General features: G+C 42.6%; 2 protein-coding genes across 2 annotated transcripts in view; both read left to right on the top strand.

Annotated features, from left to right (window-relative positions):
- LOC124276758 overlaps positions 1-9,236 on the top strand; it is a 28,077-nt gene extending 18,841 nt beyond the window's left edge. The window contains exons 3-7 of the mRNA XM_046712411.1: positions 1,854-1,895; positions 2,145-2,158; positions 5,190-5,225; positions 7,186-7,224; positions 7,442-9,236. Coding sequence (XP_046568367.1) covers positions 1,854-1,895; positions 2,145-2,158; positions 5,190-5,225; positions 7,186-7,224; positions 7,442-7,569 — 259 coding nt within the window. The 3' untranslated portion in view covers positions 7,570-9,236. The remainder of the gene's footprint in view (positions 1-1,853; positions 1,896-2,144; positions 2,159-5,189; positions 5,226-7,185; positions 7,225-7,441) is intronic.
- LOC124276759 (putative ankyrin repeat protein RF_0381) lies at positions 7,577-10,579 on the top strand. Its single transcript, XM_046712412.1, has 4 exons — positions 7,577-7,683; positions 8,205-8,379; positions 9,041-9,167; positions 9,243-10,579. Exons 1-4 carry the CDS (start codon positions 7,577-7,579, stop codon positions 10,577-10,579), a joined length of 1,746 nt encoding a protein of 581 aa, XP_046568368.1.
- Positions 10,580-22,904: the final 12,325 nt, after the last annotated feature.

Genomic DNA, 22,904 nt, shown 5'->3' with positions numbered 1-22,904 from the left:
ATCATACTCTGTTTGGTCATAGTGGCTGTGGTGGTCTACATAGTGTAAGTGTACAGGTGACACAACTACTCATTCATCATACTCTGTCTGGTCATAGTCGCTGTGGTGGTCTGCAAAGTGTAAGTGTACAGCTGTTACAACTACTCATTCATCGTACTCTGTCTGGTCAGAGTTGCTGTGATGGTCTACATGGTGTAAGTGTACAGCTGACACAACTACTCATTCATCATACTCTGTCTGGTCATAGTGGCTGTTGTGGTCTTCATGGTGTAAGTGTACAGCTGACACAGCTACTCATTCATCATATTCTGTCTGGTCATAGTGGCTGTGGTGGTCTGCATGGTGTAAGTGTACAGCTGACACAACTACTCATTCATCATATTCTGTCTGGTCATAGTGGCTGTGGTGGTCTGCATGGTGTCAGACTACAGTTGACACAACTACTCTTTCATCATATTCTATCAGGTCATAGTGACTGTGGTGGTCTGCATGGTGTAAGGGTACAGCTGACACAACTACTCATTCATCATACTATGTCTCGTCATAGTGCTGTGGTTGTCTACATGGTGTAATTGTTCAACTGACACACCTTCTAATTCATCATCCTCTGTCTTGTCATAGGGACTGTGGTAGTCTGCATGGTGTAAGTGTACAGCTGATACAACTACTCATTCATCATGCTCTGTCTGGTCAGAGTTGCTGTGATGGTTTACATAGTGTAAGTGTACAGCTGACACAACTACTCATTCATCATCCTCTTTCTGATCATAGTGGCTGTGGTGATCTGCATGGTGTAAGTGTACAGCTGACACAACTGCCCATTCATCATACTCTGTCTGGTCACAGTAGCTGTGGTGATCTACATGGTGTACGTGTACAACTGACACAACTACTCATTCATCATACTCTGTCTGGTCATCGTGACTGTGGTGGTCTGCATGGTGTAAGACTACAGTTGACACAACTACTCATTCATCATACTCTGTCTGGTCACAGTAGCTGTGGTGATCTACATGGTGTAAGTGTACAGCTGACACAACTAGTCATTGATCATACTCTGTCTGGTCATAGTGGCTGTGGTGATCTGCATGGTGTAAGGGTACAGCTGACACAACTACTAATTCATCATACTCTGTCTGGTCTCAGTGGCTGTGGTTGTCTACATAATGTAAGTGTACAGCTGACACAACTACTCATTCCTCATACTCTGTCTGGTAAGAGTTCCTGTGGTGATCTACATGGAGTAAGTGTACAGCTGACACAACTACTCATTCATCATACTCTGTCTGGTCATATTGGCTGTGGTAGTCTGCATGATGTAAGTGGACCGCTCACACAACTACCCATTCATCATACTCTGTCTAGTCACTGCGGCTGTTGTAGTCTTCATGGTGTAAGTGTACAGCTGACACAACTACTCATTCACCATCCTCTGTCTGGTCAGAGTTCCTGTGGTGGTCTACATAATGTAAGTGTACAGCTGACACAACTACTCATTCATCATACTCTGTCTGATGAAAGTGACTGTGGTGGTCTGCATGGTATAAGTATACAGCTGACACAACTACTCATTCATCATACTCTGTTTGGTCATAGTGGCTGTGTTAGTCTGCATGGTGTAAGTGTACAGTTGACAGAACTACGTGTTTATACTGGGAACCAACAGCGGAGTAGCTTTCCACTGTCTTCACTACAACCATAGCTTCAAGTTCCATCAGTAAAGAAGATATGTTCCATGTCTAAAACTTAAAAATACCGGAAACGGAAAAAAAACATATTTAAATATTCAAACATAATCAAATACCGTTCACGATTGAATTTTAGAAGGTTCTAATAAATGTGTTTCTTGGCAGGCGAAAACGGAAGAAGAGAAGAAAAGCCAACATTGAGAGCAGGTAATATCAGAATGAAAGATTATGCAACATCGTTCCCAATACTTTATAACAGACCCTTCACGCTTTCTCTCCCAGTATGAACATAAACTGTCTGACAAAGGATACAGAATACATCCCCTGCATACTGTAGAAAATCTGCATTTAGGAAGCAGAGGAAACAATTTTAACTTGACAATTCATTTCACTGATTTACGTGTACCAAAATAGAAATCATCGACCCATTATGATTGTCAACTTTTCTACTTGCAGGTTTCAAGAAGAAGGTAAGTATGTCAGTGAAGCTGGAATATGACTCGTGTAGTATTATTTGCGTCTTCCCTTGACTTTGCCTTCTTCTGACGTTTAACATATACTCTTCAAAACAAGAAACTTGACATGCTGTTTTGGAGTTTATTTGCTGAGTGAACCACATTCAATGCACCTGCCACGTGCACAAGTGGTGTCCTGCCATTAGGATGGATACCTACCCACACCCTGACACTTTCACCACCAAATCTTTCGACCTGCTGTACACAGTTATCGGCGTAACGTTCGTTCATACGTAAACATCCACTAGCACGTCTGAGAAGAAACCGAGCCTCATCTGAGAACAAAAGTGTCCTCCATCTTGCCTGCGGCCATTCCACTCGTTGTCGGCACCATTGTAGACGGTCAGCACGGTGACGTTGTGTCGCGGTCTTCTGGCAAAAAGTCCGGCTACCCATAGCCGACAGCGCACTGTCTGGCCGAAGATTCAGCTCAGTCTAGGTATATGGCTTTTTGAGGATACTGCGTGAACGAGGATGTCTCTCCAGATGTTCCGATCCTGGGCGGCGGTGATAACTCTAGGTCGACCTGACCTGGGTCTGTCATTAACACTCCCAGTATTGTTGTACCGGATCCACAGGTTGGAGATGGTCTGTCTGGACACGTCGAAGTACCTTGCCACCTCATGCTGCGATGCCCCTCCATGTAAATGGCCGATGGCGTTGTGTCGTTGAGCTTCTGTCAGTCTCTTCATTCTTTTTGTCGTCTATAGTAGCTTAAAGCAATGCATGTGGAGTACCATTGGTGTGGCTTTTTACAGCTTACAGTCACAGGCTTCAGCTCTGGGTGATACATAATTTCATGATGCACCTGCCTTTCATGTTGGGTGCGTTTTAGCGATTCACTACAAACGTGAGTGTAGTTTCAACGTATTTGGTCAACGTTTCTTTCATTCAAAGTTGTGTCTTCGGCAACCATTCATCCACATGTTGGGATTCACCATGAACTGGTTTGTGTCAAATATTTTTCTAAAGTTCAAATTGTTTCTTTGTCAAGTTTCTGTTTTTTGAGAGTATATATCGGAGAAATTTGTTCACCTATAGATTATGTTTAGTATCCTAAGATAATATGGAGTGTATATCTCAGCATTACTCAGGATAGGTATGAAGGTTGGGATTAGATTCATAGGTTTGAAATTTGGGAAGTATTAGTTCGTCACAAAGTATTTCTGTGGTTCTTTCTCTCCGCCTGACATGAAATCATAAAACAAATCATGTATGTTTTCTCCACAGTTGTGGGAATTTTGCCCTGGTGTGATATAAAAAGTGAAAAATACAGTTTTCCTTCCCTCCTCGTAAAAGACAAATATCAGCTTGACCTTTATTTACCTTTATCCCTTGATGCCGAGTGTTTTTTCAGGTGCACATTTTCATACGGTTTGAAAAGTGAACGTTGTGCGAGATCTACGTACGGCTAAAACATTACACAGAAATGTAGAATATTAAATTTCCTATCCGTTGGTATAAATATAAGTGCAACTACCTCGGCGTTTTGAGAAATAGACACAGCTACATGTTGTCAAAAACTTTGTTATGCGCTAAAAATAGTAAATTTCTCCGCTTTTTATCGCGCACCGATAAAAGCACTGTGCTACGCATTTTTTAATTTGGCATCTTTACGGAAAGTGTGAGCGAAGAAAATGCAGCCTGATGTCTGAACGACATAAGTGTATATGAATTGGGTGTATGTGCTTATGCATAACGTTATACGCTCAACATTAATAATGACTCGCAATAATGTCAAAAATGGATTTTCTTCTATGACGTCAAACGACGAAAGAGAGGTCATACATGTATAATGATAAGGGGGCATAACTCCGTTATGCTTAACACTAGGTCAATGTAACTCAGATGGCATGGAGGGAATTTGTTGTGGATACGGACGCTATATTTTCGTTATTGTTTGTTCGCGGTGAACCAAACTATTCCAATTCAAAGTTCCCCGAGGTGAGTGGATACGCTTTGGTAGTTTCACAATTTATAAGAAAAGATGACAACGTACTACATGTGAAAGCACGTAATAGCAATTTCGATGGCCCTATCCGATATATAAGTTAGTTCTTAGATTCCCATATTCTCCTGTTTATGTAGATGTATTTTGACTGATTTTGCATCGTTATTACTAGAATACTAGCCATATCTTCAAATGTAATGAAATTGCTGAAAATAATTCAACATTTTAGTTGACGTCATTGCTTGTTTTATGCATTTTGCGACGTCGGAAAAAGACGACATCGGTATGCTGATTAGTATATATCTCACCTAATTTCCATTAATTGTATAAAAGGTCTTGGCTTCTATGTCAGAATTTAACAGTCTTTAGACAAACCATAAAGTGACGGATTTTTCCGTTTAAATAGTGTCCTGAATATATCAACAATTAGACGGCTTGACTGTGCATCTTATTGTGAGCAACATGCGCACCTATTTGGCATCATTTAACGTAAATATAAAATGTTATTTCACAACACCCGAATATTTTGTTTAGGATAAGAATTTTCCTTGTTCATGATTATGTAGCTATTTCTCTTCATAAGAATGCATTGAAAGATGCAAAAAGATAGCTTTTTTTATATAGGGAACTATATATTAGAATATGGGTGTAAGATATGTCCAAATCAAGACATGACATGGTTTATATATCTTTAAACACTTTTCGTATAAATATAGTTAGAGTTTAATATCCTGTCATCAAAATATGTTTTAATCGAATATGAATATTTTGGAAGGTCATTTTCAACACTTGTTAATTTTCTAAAATAATAGTGGGTGGTATCAGGAAACAGAACATTTCCCGCAGAATTCGAAACTGTGAAGTATATTTGTGTGCGTGGGATATTTTGATTTTTATTGGACTTCAAAGTGAGGGTTGAAGGGACATATATTTACAGTATTTCACCCTTGAGAATATAATATATGCTGTTTATCGTGTATCGACTCAATAACATATTGACGTTATTTCATCTATGATGGTGTTCTTTATTTTCAGTTCCCTTGGTGGACAAGATTGGGGCAGAAGCTGCCAGTGAGTACAAACTACCGTCAGTTTGCGTTTAATCCCATACTTTCCTGTGATTTACATCACTTTCTGGGTGTATTTGATGTTGTAAAACTTGATGTAAAAGGGGTGATTGAGAAAACAAAAAACATCAACTTTATTCAGGCGTTCTTCTCACAATATTGAATCACCTGTCCATGATATGTGGATATATTGTTTGTTCTTCTACCTAATGGATGGTTACCAAATTGTTAAGTTCCTGTAAAAGTGATTGATTGTTAGGTAAACAGTAAACGATGATGGATACTCTGTCTATTTAGATACAAAAGCAGTCCCAAATCATTCATACGAAACAGGCTTTTCCATGACACTAGTTTAGTGGACAATGTACACAGACTCGGTTAAAGCCTTCTTTCTGACCGCCTCCGTGGTGCAATGGTTAGAGTGTCCACCCGGAGAGCGGATGGTCGCGGGTTCCATCCCCGACCGCGTCATACCAAAAGAGTGAGTGAGTGAGTTTAGTTTAACACCGCACTCAGCAATATTCCAGCGATATGGCGGCAGTCTGTAAATAATCGAGTCTGGACCAGACAATCCAATGAAGAACATTGATCTGCTTAATTGGGAACCAATGACATGTGTCAACCAAGTCAGCGAGCCTGACCTCCCGATCCCCTTAGTCGCCTTTTACGACAAGCATGGGTTACTGAGGGTTCATTCTAACCCGGATCTTCACGGGTACATACCAAAAGAACTTAAAATATGGTACTTGTTGGTCCCTGCCTGCCGCTCGGCATTAAAGGGTGCAACAGGGACTGGTCGGCTCGGAGTCAGTATAATGTGTCTGAGTGGGGTATTCATGTTTCACTGCAGCATGGCATCTCAGTGGGCTAGCACTATAAAACCAGCTTCAGTCTGGGCTAGTACAAGTAGTCACACATACACACGTATGCACGTCGTCATATGAGCGAATATTCTCAAGTACGACGTTAAACCCAGTTTCACCTCACCTCACCTTCTTTCTGACATGTCCACTAGTCAGCCCACTGTAGCACCGAATCATCTGTCCATGATATGTGTATATAGTGTTTGTTCAACTAGCAGACGAATGGTTTCCAAAGGTTTATTTGGTCTTAATTTTCCGTAAAATTAATTGTTTGGTAAACAGTTAATCATCTTGAATAATAATCGATATTCTGTAACATGTGTTATATTTGGGACCCTTCCACTTCCAAGCTGCGATGGCTGAGTGATTTGGATGGCTGACTTTGTGATTTGATGAACTCTGACTCTGAGGGTGAGGGTTCGAATCCCGGATGGGACTCAACCCAGAAAATATACAATAATCTGTACTTTACAAAGAAAGTATAATACCAGTTATAACGTATGTCACATATGAACACTTTCTAAATGGCACCGTGTATTCACCGATGTTCTGTGTGTTAATACATATAACTAGTCCCAAGTCAGTCATACGATACAAGCTGTCTGGGCTGAGGTTGTCCAGGTGTTTCCTGAACTCCCATGACAATAGTTCAGTGAATAATGTATTCTTTCCTTGTTTTTCTAAAAATGAACACGATAAGATATTCTTCGTTAAACGTAAATGAAATTTTACTGAATAGCATATCATCGTTAGCGTTAATTGTTAATGCATGACTTTATTCACGTCATTTTGTCTTGGTCGTAGTAAAAATAAAGAAACCCCTACCCCTTGAATTGAGCGAGTGTACTTGGGTTAGCCATTTCAAAGCATTTCGGTTAGCCAAATTGCGATTTGAACACCTTATGACTTGTAGACGGTATAATAACGAAGAATATATCAGAAATGTACTGAAAACTGGTTCTAGAATGTACCTTTTCTCTGTCAGTGTTCTCTAGATTTCATTTGTTTCACTCTTTCTCCGCAATGCTTCCTTCCAAGAATATGAATTATGCATGACATGTTTATTGAGATTTTGCTAATAGGTCTTATTTCTTTGATCAGGACCGGTGCTTGGTGTGGCTCAACATAACCCAGAATCAGGTATATATGGAAAACTATGATTGATGACAATTCTTGAACAACACGCATATGTTTAAGTCAAATGAAATATATTTACATGGATGTGAAAGAAACATTGACAAATCACTTGCATGGCAAATAAAGTAGCAATACAAATAATTACTTAATGATAATCTCGCTTATTCATTGCCTTGCTTTTACCTCTCAAATGTCTCAAATGAATTCTCTTTCCGTGCAGATCCATTGGGTCAAAAGATAAACAACACAAGAACCCTGTTTGTGGAAACTGAAAGCTTCAAGAAAGTGGAGAGAGATGTTGGATACGTTCCATCATGTGACAATCAGTGGAGCTCCTGGAGCAGGTAAAACATCCATGGCCCTGATGCTGGGAGCTGAATACAGGAAGCAGGGTATGAGCTGGTACTGGTTGAGGATCTTGATAAAGTACAGCTGTCTGACTGGCAGGGCGATGGCAAAGACGTATGTCTGATATTTGATGACATATTTCAGATGGCCGGGCCATATTTCGATGTGCCTCGTCTAACGCATCTTCTGTATGAGCTCCATATGCATCTAACACAGTGTAAGAATAGGCCTGAAAGAAGATATGAGAGTTACCAACAGGAGTCGGGAGAGAAGGAAGGAGAGACAATCAGTCAAACATGTATCTCATATTCACCTCAGATTCCACCATCCTAGAACGTGCAATGTCAAAACTGGAAGGCCAGACATTCAGGTTTTTCAACAGTTGTACAATAGCAGACTTGACCAAAACAAAGTCATTGTCCTACACAGATGAGGAGAAGAATAAAATATGGCTGAAACACAAATCCCATTACAAATATAAAGCAAAGGTCGATGCGATCGGACTTACTGCAAGCGATAAACACGCTATTGGATTTCCTCTAGTATGCAGACTTTTATCTGGTTATGCTGCCTTTCAGGAGAAGCATGAAAACATCTTGGTTAATCCTGTACCGACACTAAAGCTTGAATTTCAGGAGATCATCAGTCGGCGTGGATGACCAGTCAGCTGCTCTGATCCTGGTGCTCCTATGTGACGGGCAGCTGAACATTGGTCAGCTGGAGACAGAATCTGACCCAGGCCTAGAGACTCACCTCCAGGCAGTTCTGACTCTTGTGCCAACAACAAACAGACAGAGTGTAGCTAAAGCTGTCAGGAGTCTTTGTGGTTCATTGTTGACTGAAGGAAACATAACAACATTTTCCCATTCTGTGATTTATGATGTCTGTGTGTTCTGTCTTATACAGCACTGAACCTGAGTTTGTTCGTGAACATTTCAGCATCCAGTTTCTCATGAAACATGTGCAGGATCCACAAACTGACATGATAATTCCTGTCAATGAACACATGCTAGTCATTCATTTCTCGGAGGAATACAGTGGAACACTGGTTGGACAGGATGGTTCACTTTCTTGTCAATGGTGGAGCTTTAAACAAATACATTATGTACCCTATATGGAAAAGAACAGAAGTAGCTGACAGATTATCTCAAATGATCAACAATACAACTTTTCTGTCAGATTATGCCAGGCACAACATTTTCTGTTACGCCTGCTTCACTTGGAACAAATCAATTATGAAAAAACTCCTTCCCCACTGTGACATCAATAGGCCTGGTTTGAATGGCTGGACACCTGTTATGCATGCAGTTGTCTCTGGACAGAAGGAAAGTATAAAATATCTCATGGGCCATAAAGATGCTGCAAAACTAAGTTGCGCCAACAAAGACAGCTTGCTACATGTAGCTAGTGAATACAGGACAGCTTCAGATGTAGATTACCTGCTGAATGACCTGAAATGTGATATCTACAGTCGGGGAGCAGACGGCTGGACACCAGTCACGCGTGCAGTGTTCGCTGGGAAGAAGGATGTATTGGAGGTTTTACGAAACACAAAGGTTTACCAGCTTTCATCATCAAAAAGGCTCTTCATCTGGCATGTGAGTGGGGAAAACTTTCCTAATGGAAACTCTGGTTCATTGACAGATGTTAATTCTCCTGGTAAACATGGCCAGACACCCATAATGTGTGCAGCAGCATAGCTTCAGGAAAGAAGAAAATATTCGACCTTCTTGTGTCACGGAAAGCTGACATCAATCTGAAAGATGATGACAACAACAGCCTCCTCCTTCATTTGGCATGTGAGCCAGACGATACGTCAATTTTACAGACTCTCCTGTCACAGCTTGACATCAACATACCAGGTCAACACGGCTGGACACCGGTGATGAAGGCAGCCGTGAATGGAAGAAAGGATGTATATGACCTGCTTGTGAAGGAGAATGCAGATCTTAAACTGACTGATGACAATGGTAACAATCTCCTCCATCTTGCTTGCCACGGAGGAAATGTCTCCATTGTGAAGAACCTTCTCCCACAATTTGACATCAACAGTCGTGGAGGCAATGGGTGGACGCCGGTGATGTATGCGGTTGTCAATGGACACGAGATTCTGTTCCACTTGCTCGTGTCCGAAGGGGCGGATCTCTCTCTAAGGGATGACTACGACAACTCGGTATTTCATTTAGGATGTCTGGGAGGAAAAAGAGCCATAGTGAAGGATCTACTGCAAAAGGCTGATTTGAACAGTCAGGGAAACCTTGGGAGAACAGGTGTTATGAAGGCGGCTTGGGCAGGCAATGCTGAGGTTTTCAAACTTCTTGTGTCAAAGAACGCTGACCTCAAAACACTTGATGACAACAAAGATACAATACTTCACCTGTCCTGCCAGGGGGGTAAAAGCTCCATTGTGGACTATTTAATAGGGGAAGGTTCTGACATAAATTGTCGTGGAAAACATGGCTGGACAGCGGTGATGAATGCAGCCTGGTGTGGAAAGAAAGCTGCTTTTCATCTACTGTATTCAAAGCAGGTTTCCATGTCTGTAAACAAGCTGTGCCCTGACACAATACTTCACCTGGCGTGTGAAGGAGGAAATATTCCCATTGTTCAATCACTTCTGTCAACATTCGATGTCAACATTCGGGGAAAGAATGGCCGAACTCCAGTAATGGCTGCAGCATGGGCTGGGAAGAATGAAGTGATCGACCTTCTGATGACAATGAATCCTGACCTCAAACTGACTGATCACTACAGCAACAACATTCTCCATCTTGCATGCCGGGGTGGAAATACATCAGTTATTGAGTTTCTCCTGCCGCTGTTTGACATAACCGTTCCTGGAGAAGATGGATTTACACCATTAATGATGGCAGCCTCAGCGGGAAGAAGGAGGCGTACGATCTGCTTGCAACAAGAGGGGCCGCTAAGCCATTGCTTACCTCTAAGGGTGATAATGTTCTTCATGCTGCTTGTCAAGGGGAAATCTGGCCATTGTAAAGGAAGTGGTTGACAGCTTTAACATCAACTGCAGAGGAAAGAATGGCCAGACTCCTTTAATGAGGGCAGTCTGCGGCGGCCACATTGCTGTCTACAAATACCTGGTGTCACGTAGTGCTGACTGTATGCTGGTGGACAAAGATGGACGCACTCTTCTACATCTTGCCAGTCGCCATGGGCAGCTTGCTGTGTTGAAACACATCATTGATGGCTTTGATGTCAACACCCAGGACAATATGGGCTTGACACCTGCCATGACGGCAGTACTGTATGGAAAAGCTGCAGTATTCAAATACCTGAAAGATAAAGGCACAGATTTGTCTATAGTTGACAACACAGGAGACGATGTCCTTTACTCTCGCTCTTAAACTTGGGAGCAGACAAATCATAAAACAACTAGCCAGAAAACATGATAAGAAAGTGACACCATGGAATGAACTGATGAAGTCTCTGGTAAGAGGGAACTAACGTTCCTGAAGACTTACAGTCAGGAGAGTCCAGATCTTGTCCAGAAAGACCAAGCTGGAGACACATTACTTCCATCTGGCCTGTCGAGGAGGCAACAGACACTGTGTGGAGTTCCTGCTCCCGTCCTATGACATCAATGTCCAAGGTCAGTACAACTGGACACCGGTGATGATGGCGGCTGTGTGTGGACATGAGGATGTCTTCAAGCTACTGGTGGATGACAAGGCAGATCTCTCTCAGGTCTCAGCCACAGGAGAGGACATCCTGACTCTAGCTAGCCGGGCGAACAATACAGAAATTATCACATACTTGGAAAACTTGAAAGCATGTGTACAAGCTCCTCCACTACGGACGGGAAAGCGGCGGACAGAAAGCGTAACCTCACAGCAAAGATGTCTCTACGCCGAGGGAATAACAAAGACAATCATCACGTGTTTGGCAGAAAATGAGTGAAATAGAAAGTATGGAACTTCTATCTTTAAAATGTAACTAATCAGCATTGTAAAAGCTTTACCATTCCGGACAGGAAGGGTAGTGACAGACGTAAAGAATGAAATAATCGCCTGTGTAACAAGGTTGGCAAGTACAAAGCACAAAGCTTTTTACGGAAGTCTTGAAAATCCTACCCACAGACGTAAAAAAATAGACACGACAAAATCCTAGATCCTTAAAAATTAGACCTTACATTAACAAAATATGAAAAATCTTAATTGGCAGGGTACAAAGCACAAACGTTTTTACGGAATTCTTGAAAAACCTACCCACTTCTTTTTCTTAAACTAAGAGCATGGAACATGTGATTATAAGTAATCAGCGGTGTAAAAGCTTTACCACGGGACGGGTAGTGACGGACAGAAGCGTAACTGAGCACAAAGTTACATATTTGTGCTCAGTGTTACTATGAAAAGAAATTGTCCTGAAAAAAACTAACATCCTATGATCGTGCGGAAGTACACACACATTGTCCTTTGCACTGTTTGGAGTGGACACAGCCTGACAGGATGTGCGTCAAGATGTTGCTGTAATCAGTGATCCACATGTTAAGTAGCCAGTCTCCATCCTTCACTCATTATATAAATGTCAAATTGTCGACCTCTATTTCAATCAACCCATCCACATCATGAATACAGATAAGCAAGATTGTGTGTGCGTGATGCAACTGTAAATATTTTTCTTGAATATTTGCTTCCAATTTGTGACCCAGTGTATTTGTGAACTTCATGTACATATGATGAGAGTGAAGGAAGTTTAATTTTACGTCATTTTAGCAACATTCCATCCATCACTATCACGATGGGAGACACCAGAAATGGGTTTTGCATATCGTAGCCGTGTGGGATTTCGAACTTGGACCTTCCCCGTGACGAGCGAACACAAAATTCTCGAAAATGTTCATGCAATACAGACCCGTGGAGATCAGTAACCCAGGCTTGTCGAAAGAGGCGACAAACGGGATCAGGTGATCGGGCTCGCTGACTTGGTTGACACATGTCTTCGTATACCAGCTGAGAAGATTGCTGCTCGTGCTGTTGATGGCTGGGTTGTCTGGTCCAAACTCGATTATTTAGATACCGCTCATATGGCTGGAATATAGCTGAGTGCAGAAATTAACCAACCAAGGCATCATGCAATACATTCTTGTACAGTTTTTGCCGCTTTACAATTGAAGAAAAGGGAGGTAGCAGTGATATTAATGTATAATTATGCAGTGTGAATGTTGATGTATATGTATTCACACAGTCAGCGAAGTCGTATTTACTACTTTTATCAGTGTCAGCAGCATACAGTCATGTGTTTATCATTAACGTTAAAGAGTGGCTAATGAAAATAGATGTGGATGAAGTGATGACGTATCAGATGAAGTGACGGAATGCGTGGACCGTAACCTGGCCGTGATTCGTCGCAGGGTGTTATTTATGATGTGTTTTGTGCTGGTGGTGATTTCACCCAGTTTGCAAGCTGGCTGACTGATGCCTCTAAGATTCTGCTTTGTAATTACTATATCACTGTACCCGTTATGGTAGTAGTTGTGTTGATATGACGATTAACATACTGGGACCACCTGAGACCGTTGGAACTCATTGTACAGTCAAACAGTCTAACGGTAATGCGTCAAACATAAATGCTTGGTCCCAGCGCATTCCATCATTTCTTGTTATACTTTGGTTATACCAAACGACAGATCATTATTTTATTAGCTTCCTTGAGCCTCGACACATGTTTAACTGTACAACACAAGAAAGATAATTTGGTATACATTAAAAAACGTGCAAAGACTGAAGAGAGGTAAAGAACAACATTTATATAATCTTTAGGTTTTTCTTCCTATACTCAACCCCCTGTGTGACTTTGTTTGAGTGGCATTCTACAAGTTGGTGGTATAGAGATGACAAGACTTTATTAATGATCAACTTCTTTATTTTGACAATGGCGACGTTTCGGTATAGATTCTTATACCGTTGTCAAGCATATGGGGAATAAAAGAAGTACACCAGTTTATATACAAGATGAGATAAAGTGATAACAATAACAAGGGTGGAAAAACGAAGCACCAAAGAAGGTTACATGATCAGCTACAATAGTATGATGATGAGCTAAGATAACATAAATGAGATGAGTGGGATTACCATGACAATTAGTGACTGTAAGTTAATTAGGCAGAAGCCAATGTGGTGGGGGATGAATTAGTGGGAAGCCAGTGGTGAGGAATGTCAGTTAGGCAGGTGATGAGAAGCCAGAGTGGGTTGAGTGGATAATTATTTGTGGATTAGGTGGTTGTAAGCTGATGGGATGTAATAGCCCTGATCCCTGTTAATAGAGAGGATAAAACGGCCTATTTGTAATGCCTCGGCCCATTTACGTTGAGTGTAATCACGTCTGTTGTTTGTAAGTGTTTTGACAGTGTCCCAGTTGATGCTGTGTTAAGGAAATTTGGCGATGTGTTCCGAAATGGCTGATTTGGTGTCTGCATTGTTTGTGGATGTTGATCGTCCGTTAAGTCTTCTCATCATGCCCTGTGTGACATGTTAGTTTTGTCACGTTGTGTTAAGACGGACAACGTAAAATAATCAGTGTGGCTATCACCATTGAGAGTCAACCCATCACTGAGCATTGTGTTCATGTTGGCTAGTGTTATGTACAATACCAGTATGATCAGTGTGCTTAAGGCGACAAACAGCCATGAATCCTGCTTCATGTTGGTATCATGCGGTTAGAGTAGTACCGTTTGCCCGATGGTATCTTATTAACAGTTTTAAGCACTTCTTAAGATATTGTTGTTATAATATGTACGTCCAAATAGTGATTAAATATAGCATCGCAATGAGCAGGGTACACCTGTATACATGTGTAAACATGATCTCGTCGATCTATGGCTGAAATATAGCCGATATGATGTTAAGTTTTAAACATCTGTGGGAAAACTATAGAGGAACGAGTTTACAGTCAGTTTCTTTTGGTGCTGTTTTGCTTTTTGGGGCACAGATGCGTGGGTGAACAATTCTATTGATTCACTGATATCCATGTAAAGGTGTAAAGCACTTACTGCAAATGTGTTGTATGAATTGTGTGGACGATTCGGTTGTTGATCATGAATAAACGGACTTACATGTCAGCTGAATGTACTAAATGCAACATGTAACTGAGTTTGTCACTTTAGCGTTTTCACGAGTTATATGAAATCACGTGCTTCAGTTTTAATCTATTCTGCAATAAAATACAATTTTCTCCATCAAGTAGTTTCTTTAACTGATTCACTGGCAGCAGGTCAACGCTGCCTAATTAAGGAAGGTAATTACGTGGTGTGACTCAATCCTGTCTGTAGTCATGCTGAGAGTCTTTATAAATGCAGATACATGACATCACAGCAAGCTCTTGTCATGCAGCGTCACAACCCGTTGTACAGTCAGTTAGTCGTGTCAATGGTGTTTACCTGAGGATATACCTGTCTGGTATACCTGCTGCTGTCCTGTACCATCTCCATGACATGTCAATGGTGTTTACCTGAGGATATACCTGTCTGGTATACCTGCTGCTGTCCTGTACCATCTCCATGACATGTCAATGGTGTTTACCTGAGGATATACCTGTCTGGTATACCTGCTGCTGTCCTGTACCATCTCCATGACATGTCAATGGTGTTTACCTGAGGATATACCTGTCTGGTATACCTGCTGCTGTCCTGAGGATACCATCTCCATGACATGTCAATGGTGTTTACCTGAGGATATACCTGTCTGGTATACCTGCTGCTGTCCTGTACCATCTCCATGACATGTCAATGGTGTTTACCTGAGGATATACCTGTCTGGTATACCTGCTGCTGTCCTGTATGACCATCTCCATGACATGTCAATGGTGTTTACCTGAGGATATACCTGTCTGGTATACCTGCTGCTGTCCTGTACCATCTCCATGACATGTCAATGGTGTTTACCTGAGGATATACCTGTCTGGTATACCTGCTGCTGTCCTGTACCATCTCCATGACATGTCAATGGTGTTTACCTGAGGATATACCTGGGTATACCTGCTGTCTGTCCTGCACCATCCTGTCTGGTGTTTACCTAGGATATACCTGTCTGTCCTGTACCATCTCCATGACATGTCAATGGTGTTTACCTGAGGATATACCTGTCTGGTATACCTGCTGCTGTCCTGTACCATCTCCATGACATGTCAATGGTGTTTACCTGAGGGATATACCTGTCTGGTATACCTGCTGCTGTCCTGTATGATCTCCATGACATGTCAATGGTGTTTACCTGAGGATATACCTGTCTGGTATACCTGCTGCTGTCCTGCATCATCTCCATGACATGTCAATGGTGTTTACCTGAGGATATACCTGTCTGGTATACCTGCTGCTGTCCTGCACCATCTCCATGACATGTCAATGGTGTTTACCTGAGGATATACCTGTCTGGTATACCTGCTGCTGTCCTGTATCATCTCCATGACATGTCAATGGTGTTTTGGGGAACATCTCTGAGTGATTATTTTATTGTGAGGTGCAGTGGGATAGCCAAGTGGTTAAAGCGTTCGCTCGTCGCGCCAAAGACCCGGGTTCGATTCCCCACATGTGCACATTGTGTGAAGCCCATTACTGGTGTCCTCCTGCCGTGATATTGCTGGAATATTGCTTAATGCGGCGTAAATCTAAACTCACTCGCTCACTACTTTACTGTGAAGATAATTCAATATCCCAAGTAAAGAGTTCAATTCTTGAAGGTTTATGCGTCAAGAACACGCGGAGGGTTTAGTCATATGTGACTGAAACGATCCCAGATGGTGTTATCTGTGTACATTCTCCCATCTTGCCCTGTGTCAAACATGTTCACTCTGGACACTGATTCAACAGTCACCTGAAGAAGGAACAAAGGTAAATTACTGTCGGAAATAGAAAAAACACTGTTTTAGGCTGTCACTCTGTTTCCATAAACTTACACAATTGGATATAGCAAATGTCGAAATAACCCACATCGGCCTAACTGGGCGTCAAGTGGGATGCGTAATAGGATATCCAGAAAAGCTTGTTTACTCGTAAAATCAGGCAAATCTCAGAAAAAATACGAATAGCTGCTGAAAGCAATAGATCAGACCATAGATATCAATTAGGTCGCTCAGCCAGGTATGACGACGGACCGTCGACTCTCCTGGCATGAAATGCACGTGCTGCTTACAAGGGGTCATCTCAAAGATATTTTATACTTTTTCTTGTGTGTTCGAAATGTTTCATCTTTTAATTAACATCTAACGTGTCTTTATTTCCAGAAGTTTTATTTTATCTTAGCTGTTATCTCTATCCCTCAGCCCGACCCCAACCACTATCTGTGACACCTGTCCTGGTTTTGCTTTTTAGACGACCCCTCCTACCTGTTTGTTTTTTATAGTGATAGTGAGACTCAGTGGTAGCTACATTCTTAATAGTTTCAGAATTAAGTGATTATTTTTTACGGTAGCTATCGTTTATAATGAAGCTAAGTCTAATTTCAAAATGGGCATTTAAAATGTTTGCATAAAGAAATGGTCTGTTGAAATCTGTTCCAAATAAGTCGCTTTGGACCCCTCATTTCTGCACTAACCTCTCCCCAGTACACTTTTTGTATTTCTGGATATCTCCCTCCACTGAGACTGTAGTTAGGCCGAGCTGACTTTAACAGATATTTCACACTTTCACATATTAACTACATACATTATAGATATAAATGTGAAAAACAGTGTTTGTTCTATTTCCGACAGTACTTTATCTCTGACACCTCGTACAAAGAACAGTGTTTGTTCTATTTCCGACAGTACTTTATCTCTGACACCTCGTACAAAGAACAGTGTTTGTTCTATTTCCGACAGTACTTTATCTCTGACACCTCGTACACAGAACAGTGTTTGTTCTATTTCCGACAGTACTTTATCTCTGACACCTCGTACAAAGAACAGTGTTTGTGCTATATCCGACAGTACTTTATCTCTGACACCTCGTACAAAGAACAGTGTTTTTGTTCTATTTCCGACAATACTTTATCTCTGACACCTCGTACACAGAACAGTGTTTTGTTCTATTTCCGACAGTACTTTATCTCTGACACCTCGTACAAAGAACAGTGTTTGTTCTATTTCCGACAGTACTTTATCTCTGACACCTCGTACACAGAACAGTGTTTGTTCTATTTCCGACAGTACTTTATCTCTGACACCTCGTACAAAGAACAGTGTTTGTTCTATTTCCGACAGTACTTTATCTCTGACACCTCGTACACAGAACAGTGTTTGTTCTATTTCCGACAGTACTTTATCTCTGACACCTCGTACACAGAACAGTGTTTGTTCTATTTCCGACAGTACTTTATCTCTGACACCTCGTACAAAGAACAGTGTTTGTTCTATTTCCGACAGTACTTTATCTCTGACACCTCGTACACAGAACAGTGTTTGTTCTATTTCCGACAGTACTTTATCTCTGACACCTCGTACAAAGAACAGTGTTTGTTCTATTTCCGACAGTACTTTATCTCTGACACCTCGTACAAAGAACAGTGTTTGTTCTATTTCCGACAGTACTTTATCTCTGACACCTCGTACATAGAACAGTGTTTGTTCTATTTCCGACAGTACTTTATCTCTGACACCTCGTATAAAGAACAGAAAGACGTTGTTAGTCATAAATTCCTAAAACGTGTCAAGTATTCACGTTCGTCCAACTTCTAAATGACTTTCAAGAAGTTGATACTAGATGCACGTTTGCTATTTACAGAGTTCGCTAGCTGGTATAATGACGTTTATTTCAAAGAAATTGTAATGTTTCAAGGGTATCTCAGCTTGTTAGATCCCAAACGCTGCCATCAAGCCAAACCATTAGAATTCATTACTCTTTCAAAAAAAAACAAACAAAACAAACATGGCGGTTTGGTTTTAGAGCGGCAACGTATGGGTGTTTTCATAATGGTTTTGTTTTCAGCTCAAGCCCGGTCCTACTTGGTATGGACATATTCTGTATGATCCCCTACTCTTTGTTCTTACAGAATGTGTATAATCTAACGTAGTGCTAGACCAGAGACCATTAGACAAATACAGACGTCACAGGAAAAAGAATGTGGAAGAGATGGGATGTCCGCACCCCACAGGCTGCATGTGATTGCATTGTAAGGAGTAAGCCTTCCAGTATTGGGCTGATATGTAAGTTCGGGCCTCCAGTGATACTGTATGCTGTGTGAAGGACGTGTGAAGGCAACAGTCCTTCGTAAGACTGCATTGTAAGGAGTAAGCCATCCAGTATTGGGCTGATATGTAAGTTCGGGCCTCCTGTGATACTGTATGCTGTGTGAAGGACGTGTGAAGGACGTGTGAAGGACGTGTGAAGGACGTGTGATGGCAACAGTCCTTCGTAAGACTGCATGGTAAGGAGTAAGCCATCCAGTATTGGGCTGATATGTAAGTTCGGGCCTCCTGTGATACTGTATGCTGTGTGAAGGACGTGTGAAGGACGTGTGAAGGACGTGAAGGCAACAGTCCTTCGTAAGATTGCATGTTAAGGAGTAAGCCAACCGTATTGGGCTGATATGTAAGTTCGGGCCTCCTGTGATACTGTATGCTATGTGAAGGACGTGTGAAGGACGTGTGAAGGTAACAGTCCTTCGTAAGATTGCATGGTAAGGAGTAAGCCATCCAGTGTTGGGCTGATATGTAAGTTCGGGCTTCCTGTGATACTGTATGCTGTGTGAAGGACGTGTGAAGGACGTGTGAAGGCAACAGTCCTTCGTAAGATTGCATGGTAAACCATCCAGTATTGGGCTTATATGTAAGTTCGGGCCTCCTGTGATACTGTATGCTGTGTGAAGGGACGTGTGAAGGACGTGAAGGCAACAGTCCTTCGTAAGATTGCATGGTAAGGAGTGTGAAGGCAACAGTCCTTCGTAAGATTGCATGGTAAGGAGTAAGCCATCCAGTATTGGGCTGATATGTAAGTTCGGGCCTCCTGTGATACTGTATGCTGTGTGAAGGACGTGTGAAGGACGTGTGAAGGACGTGTGAAGGGAACAGTCCTTCGTAAGATTGCATGGTAAGGTGTAAGCGATCCAGTATTGGGCTGATATGTAAGTTCGGGCCTCCTGTGATACTGTATGCTGTGTGAAGGACGTGTGAAGGACGTGTGAAGGCAACAGTCCTTCGTAAGATTGCATGGTAAGGAGTAAGCCATCCAGTATTGGGCTGATATGTAAGTTCGGGCCTCCTGTGATACTGTATGCTGTGTGAAGGACGTGTGAAGGACGTGTGAAGGCAACAGTCCTTCGTAAGATTGCATGGTAAGGAGTAAGTAAGCCATCCAGTATTGGGCTGATATGTAAGTGCGGGCCTCCTGTGATACTGTATGCTGTGTGAAGGACGTGTGAAGGACGTGTGAAGGACGTGAAGGCAACAGTCCTTCCTAAGATTGCATGGTAAGGAGTAAGCATCCAGTATTGGGCTGATATGTAAGTTCGGGCCTCCTGTGATACTTGTATGCTGTGTGAAGGACGTGAAGGCAACAGTCCTTCGTAAGATTGCATGGTAAGGAGTAAGCCATCCTGTATTGTGCTGATATGTAAGTTCGGGCCTCCCTGTGATACTGTATGATGTGTGAAGGACGTGTGAAGGACGTGTGAAGGCAACAGTCCTTCGTAAGATTGCATGGTAAGGAGTAAGCCATCCAGTATTGGGCTGATATGTAAGTGCGGGCCTCCTGTGATACTGTATGCTATGTGAAGGACGTGTGAAGGACGTGTGAAGGACGTGAAGGCAACAGTCCTTCCTAAGATTGCATGTTAAGGAGCAAGCCATCCAGTATTGGGCTGATATGTAAGTGCGGGCCTCCTGTGATACTGTATGCTATGTGAAGGACGTGTGAAGGACGTGTGAAGGACGTGTGATGGCAACAGTCCTTCGTAAGACTGCATTGTCAGGAGTAAGCCATCCAGTATTGGGCTGATATGTAAGTGCGGGCCTCCTGTCATACTGTATGCAGTGTGAAGAACGTGTGATGGCAACAGTCCTTCGTAAGATTGCATGGTAAGGGAGTAAGCCATCCAGTATTGGGCTGATATGTAAGTTCGGGCCTCCTGTGATACTGTATGCAGTGTGAAGGACGTGTGAAGGCAACAGTCCTTCGTAAGATTGCATGGTAAGGAGTAAGCCATCCAGTATTGGGCTGATATGTAAGTTCGGGCTTCCTGTGATACTGTATGCTGTGTGAAGGACGTGTGAAGGACGTGAAGGCAACAGTCCTTCGTAAGATTGCATGGTAAGAAGTAAGCCATCCAGTATTGGGCTGATATGTAAGTTCGGGCCTCCTGTGATACTGTATGCTGTGTGAAGGACGTGTGAAGGACGTGTGAAGGACGTGTGAAGGCAACAGTCCTTCGTAAGATTGCATGGTAAGGAGTAAGCCATCCAGTATTGGGCTGATATGTAAGTTCGAGCCTCCTGTGATACTGTATGCTGTGTGAAGGACGACGTGAAGGACGTGTGAAGGCAACAGTCCTTCGTAAGATTGCATGGTAAGGAGTAAGCCATCCTGTATTGTGCTGATATGTAAGTTCGGGCCTCCTGTGATACTGTATGCTGTGTGAAGGACGTGTGAAGGACGTGTGAAGGCAACAGTCCTTCGTAAGATTGCATGGTAAGGAGTAAGCCATCCAGTATTGGGCTGATATGTAAGTTCGGGCCTCCTGTGATACTTGTATGCTGTGTGAAGGACGTGTGAAGAACGTGTGAAGGCAACAGTCCTTCGTAAGATTGCATGGTAAGGAGTAAGCCATCCAGTATTGGGCTGATATGTAAGTGCGGGCCTCCTGTGATACTTGTATGCTGTGTGAAGGACGTGTGAAGGACGTGTGAAGGCAACAGTCCTTCGTAAGATTGCATGGTAAGGAGAGTAAGCCATCCAGTATTGGGCTGATATGTAAGCGCGGGCCTCCTGTGATACTGTATGCTGTGTGAAGGACGTGTGAAGGACGTGTGAAGGACGTGTGAAGGCAACAGTCCTTCCTAAGATTGCATGGTAAGGAGTAAGCCATCCAGTATTGGGCTGATATGTAAGTTCGGGCCTCCTGTGATACTGTATGCTGTGTGAAGGACGTGTGAAGGCAACAGTCCTTCGTAAGATTGCATGGTAAGGAGTAAGCCATCCTGTATTGTGCTGATATGTAAGTTCGGGCCTCCTGTGATACTGTATGCTGTGTGAAGGACGTGTGAAGGACGTGTGAAGGCAACAGTCCTTCGTAAGATTGCATGGTAAGGAGTAAGCCATCCAGTATTGGGCTGATATGTAAGTGCGGGCCTCCTGTGATACTGTATGCTATGTGAAGGACGTGTGAAGGACGTGTGAAGGACGTGTGAAGGCAACAGTCCTTCCTAAGATTGCATGTTAAGGAGTAAGCCATCCAGTATTGGGCTGATATGTAAGTGCGGGCCTCCTGTGATACTGTATGCTATGTGAAGGACTTGTGAAGGACGTGAAGGACGTGAAGGCAACAGTCCTTCGTAAGATTGCATGGTAAGGAGTAAGCCATCCAGTATTGGGCTGATATGTGTCTGGGCCTCCTGTGATACTGTATGCAGTGTGAAGAACGTGTGATGGCAACAGTCCTTCGTAAGACTGCATTGTCAGGAGTAAGCCATCCAGTATTGGGCTGATATGTAAGTGCGGGCCTCCTGTGATACTTGTATGCTGTGTGAAGGACGTGTGAAGAACGTGAAGGCAACAGTCCTTCGTAAGATTGCATGGTAAGGAGTAAGCCATCCAGTATTGGGCTGATATGTAAGCGGGCCTCCTGTCATACTGTTTGCTATGTGAAGGACGTGTGAAGGACGTGAAGGCAACAGTCCTTCGTAAGATTGTGGTATGGTAAGGAGTAAGCCATCCAGTATTGGGCTGATATGTAAGTGCGGGCCTCCTGTGATACTGGTATGCTATGTGAAGAACGTGTGAAGGCAACAGTCCTTCGTAAGATTGCATGGTAAGGAGTAAGCCATCCAGTATTGGGCTGATATGTAAGTGCGGGCCTCCTGTCATACTTGTATGCTGTGTGAAGAACGTGTGAAGGCAACATTCCTTCGTAAGATTGCATGGGTAAGGAGTAAGCCATCCAGTATTGGGCTGATATGTAAGTGCGGGCCTCCTGTGATACTGTATGCTTAGTGAAGGACGTGTGAAGGACGTGAAGGACGTGAAGGCAACAGTCCTTCGTAAGATTGCATGGTAAGGAGTAAGCCATCCAGTATTGGGCTGATATGTAAGTTCGGGCCTCCTGTGATGCTGTATGCTGTGTGAAGGACGTGTGAAGGACGTGTGAAGGACGTGTGAAGGACGTGAAGGCAACAGTCCTTCGTAAGATTGC

Source organism: Haliotis rubra, unplaced genomic scaffold (genome assembly GCF_003918875.1).
Source record: "Haliotis rubra isolate DU_JTF1 unplaced genomic scaffold, ASM391887v1 Scf2128, whole genome shotgun sequence".
Lineage (NCBI taxonomy): Eukaryota > Metazoa > Mollusca > Gastropoda > Lepetellida > Haliotidae > Haliotis > Haliotis rubra.
The sequence above is the reverse complement of the archived record's forward strand: the minus strand, read 5'-3'. Positions and strand labels throughout refer to the sequence as shown.

Coding starts and splice junctions, on each gene's coding strand:
- LOC124276759 (XM_046712412.1), top strand. CDS start 7,577: ATGGCCCTGATGCTGGGAGCTGAATACAGGAAGCAGGGTATGAGCTGG. Junction 8,380..9,040: donor GACAGAGTGTAGCTAAAGCT/GTCAGGAGTCTT, acceptor TGATATCTACAG/TCGGGGAGCAGACGGCTGGA. Junction 9,168..9,242: donor AAAGGCTCTTCATCTGGCAT/GTGAGTGGGGAA, acceptor AAACATGGCCAG/ACACCCATAATGTGTGCAGC.